General features: G+C 34.8%; 1 protein-coding gene across 1 annotated transcript in view; it reads left to right on the top strand.

The window, feature by feature from the left end:
* Nucleotides 1-2,500, top strand: part of LOC106883771 (visual system homeobox 2-like) — a 308,537-nt gene that overhangs the window by 219,046 nt on the left and 86,991 nt on the right. Inside the window, exon 2 of the mRNA XM_052968468.1 lies at nucleotides 1,566-1,662. Coding sequence (XP_052824428.1) covers nucleotides 1,566-1,662 — 97 coding nt within the window. The remainder of the gene's footprint in view (nucleotides 1-1,565; nucleotides 1,663-2,500) is intronic.

Genomic DNA, 2,500 nt, shown 5'->3' with positions numbered 1-2,500 from the left:
TCTTCTTTTTTTCCCCTTTAACTTGTTTCAGGCAGTGGACTGCAACCGCACCCCATGCTAAACGCCTTCAGGCATTTTATGCGATTGTACCGATCCCAGTACTTAAGTCTGGTACTTAAGTGCCACTTTCACAGTTGGTGATTTCCCTGTCATTGGTGGAATACGGCCTCAGAAATATTTAAATTAATTAATGGGTAAATAAGTATATAAATGAATAAATATACAAATAAAAGTCAGTATAATGGCTGAGAAGTATAATGTATCATAGTACTTTCACTGTTAACTAGTATTCAAGCCTGCAACGCAAGTGCTAAAGAGCTGCTTCCTACAATTCGAAACTTAGTAACGGCGGCTCATTTCTGTGTTGAAATCCTCATCAATCTGACTTAACCACATATTCCCGCCATAATTCACTGTACATTCATCAGTTCTATTACAGGACAGGGTCGGTTGATTATGCTCATTTCGCGGTATCACACTCAGGGGTTTACTGTCCGTTACTACCTATTCACTGATACTCATATTATCGACCTGATTTCAACAACTCGGAGCTTATCATCCCACCATCACTTTAGTCCTCCTCCTCCTCATCATCATCATCACCATCATCATCACCATCATCACCCCCACCCCACTACACCCCCACCACCACCATCATCATCATCATCATCAACATCACGACTATTGTAGTCATGGACATTAATTATCTTCCAAAATAAATAAATAAATAAATAAATTCCTCTTCTTAGTTATTAATATTGGTTTTTCAGATTTTGGCACTAGGTCAGCGATTTGGGGTGAGAACTTAAGCCAATTACATTGACCCCAATGCGCAACTGGTCCTTATTTTATCGACTTCGAAAGGATCAAAGGCAAAGCCGATCTGGGCGGAATTTGAAGCCAAGGATTTTGCACGGCACGCAAACGATTGTGTCAGCTCGCCGCCACCTTAAATATTAATATTGAAACCAGACTGGTGTTTATTTTGCTTGTAAATTTTCTTCCTCGATTACTTTTGTTGCTGTTGTTGTTGATAATGATGGCAATGATGTCGTTTATTATTATTGTTGTTATTATTATTATTATTATTATTATTATTATTATTATTATTATTATTATTATAACTATGGTCAAAGAATTTCCGGGCCTGAGCGTCCAATCGATTTTTATACCCGGGACAACACTGTACAGTCGTCGTCGTCGTCATCGCTGTCATCGGCGTTATCATCATCATCATCTTCATCATCATCATCATCATCATCATTATGAAGGTAACAGAGCCGGTAGAATCATTAGCACACTGGACAAGATGCTTAGCGGTATTTCACCCGTCGCTGCGTTCTGAGTTCTAATTCCGCCGAGATCGACTTTGCTTTTCAGCCTTTCGGGCTCGATAAATTAAGTACCATTGAAACACTGGGATCGATCAAATTGACTTATCCCCTCCCCCCAAATTGCTTCCCTTGGTGGCAACATTTGAAACCATCATTATTATTATTATTATTATTATCATTATTATTTTTATCATTATTATTATTATTTGTTATTATTTGTTTCTTTTTCAGTTCTGGAAAATGGTTTGAGTGACAAACGGACGTTAGATAGTTTGGAAAGTCCTGGAGGTGGAGGGGGCAAAAAAAAGAAGAAGAAACGGAGACACAGGTAAGTGGACTTCTACGTTGTACGGTTGCAATGTATTGCCATATAGCGAAATGATTGGGAATAAATACGCAGGAATGCTGCTGCATCAAAACGAAACAGTGAAGCGCGAACGAATATATTTAAGATTTTGAACGAAGGAACGAATTCCTTCACTACATGGAATACGTTAGATGCACTTTACCACGTAAAATAGAGTATTGTTAGATACATAAATATATATATAATTGCATGCTAGAACTTCACAGATCGTTATTCGAACTAACCGGTCGCAAAATTTCAAGTGACAGTGAAAAATATTTTATAAATTTCTTTTTTTTTTCTTCTGTATATCACAATACATTCTGTATATCACACTCACTGTCTTCCATATTACTGGCACTTCCTACATTGGATACATACAAACGTACGTACCTACACACATACCTACACACATATACATACACATAAAATATATATATTTATGTGGGTATATATATATAAATATATATATATATATAGATAGATAGATAGATATAGACATATATAGATATATATACATACATACATACATAATACATATATATATATATACATACATACATATATATATATATATATATGTATGTATGTATGTATGTATGTACACACATACATATACATACACATAAAATATATATATATTTATATGGGTATATATATATATATAGATAGATAGATTGATATAGACATGTATAGATATATATGACGGTATATATATACACATAAATGCGTACATATATACATATATATACATATATATATATATATGTGTGTGTGTATGTGTGTGTGTGTGTGTGTGTGTGTGTGTGTGTGTGTGTAT

Source organism: Octopus bimaculoides, chromosome 6 (assembly GCF_001194135.2).
Source record: "Octopus bimaculoides isolate UCB-OBI-ISO-001 chromosome 6, ASM119413v2, whole genome shotgun sequence".
Lineage (NCBI taxonomy): Eukaryota > Metazoa > Mollusca > Cephalopoda > Octopoda > Octopodidae > Octopus > Octopus bimaculoides.
The sequence above is the reverse complement of the archived record's forward strand: the minus strand, read 5'-3'. Positions and strand labels throughout refer to the sequence as shown.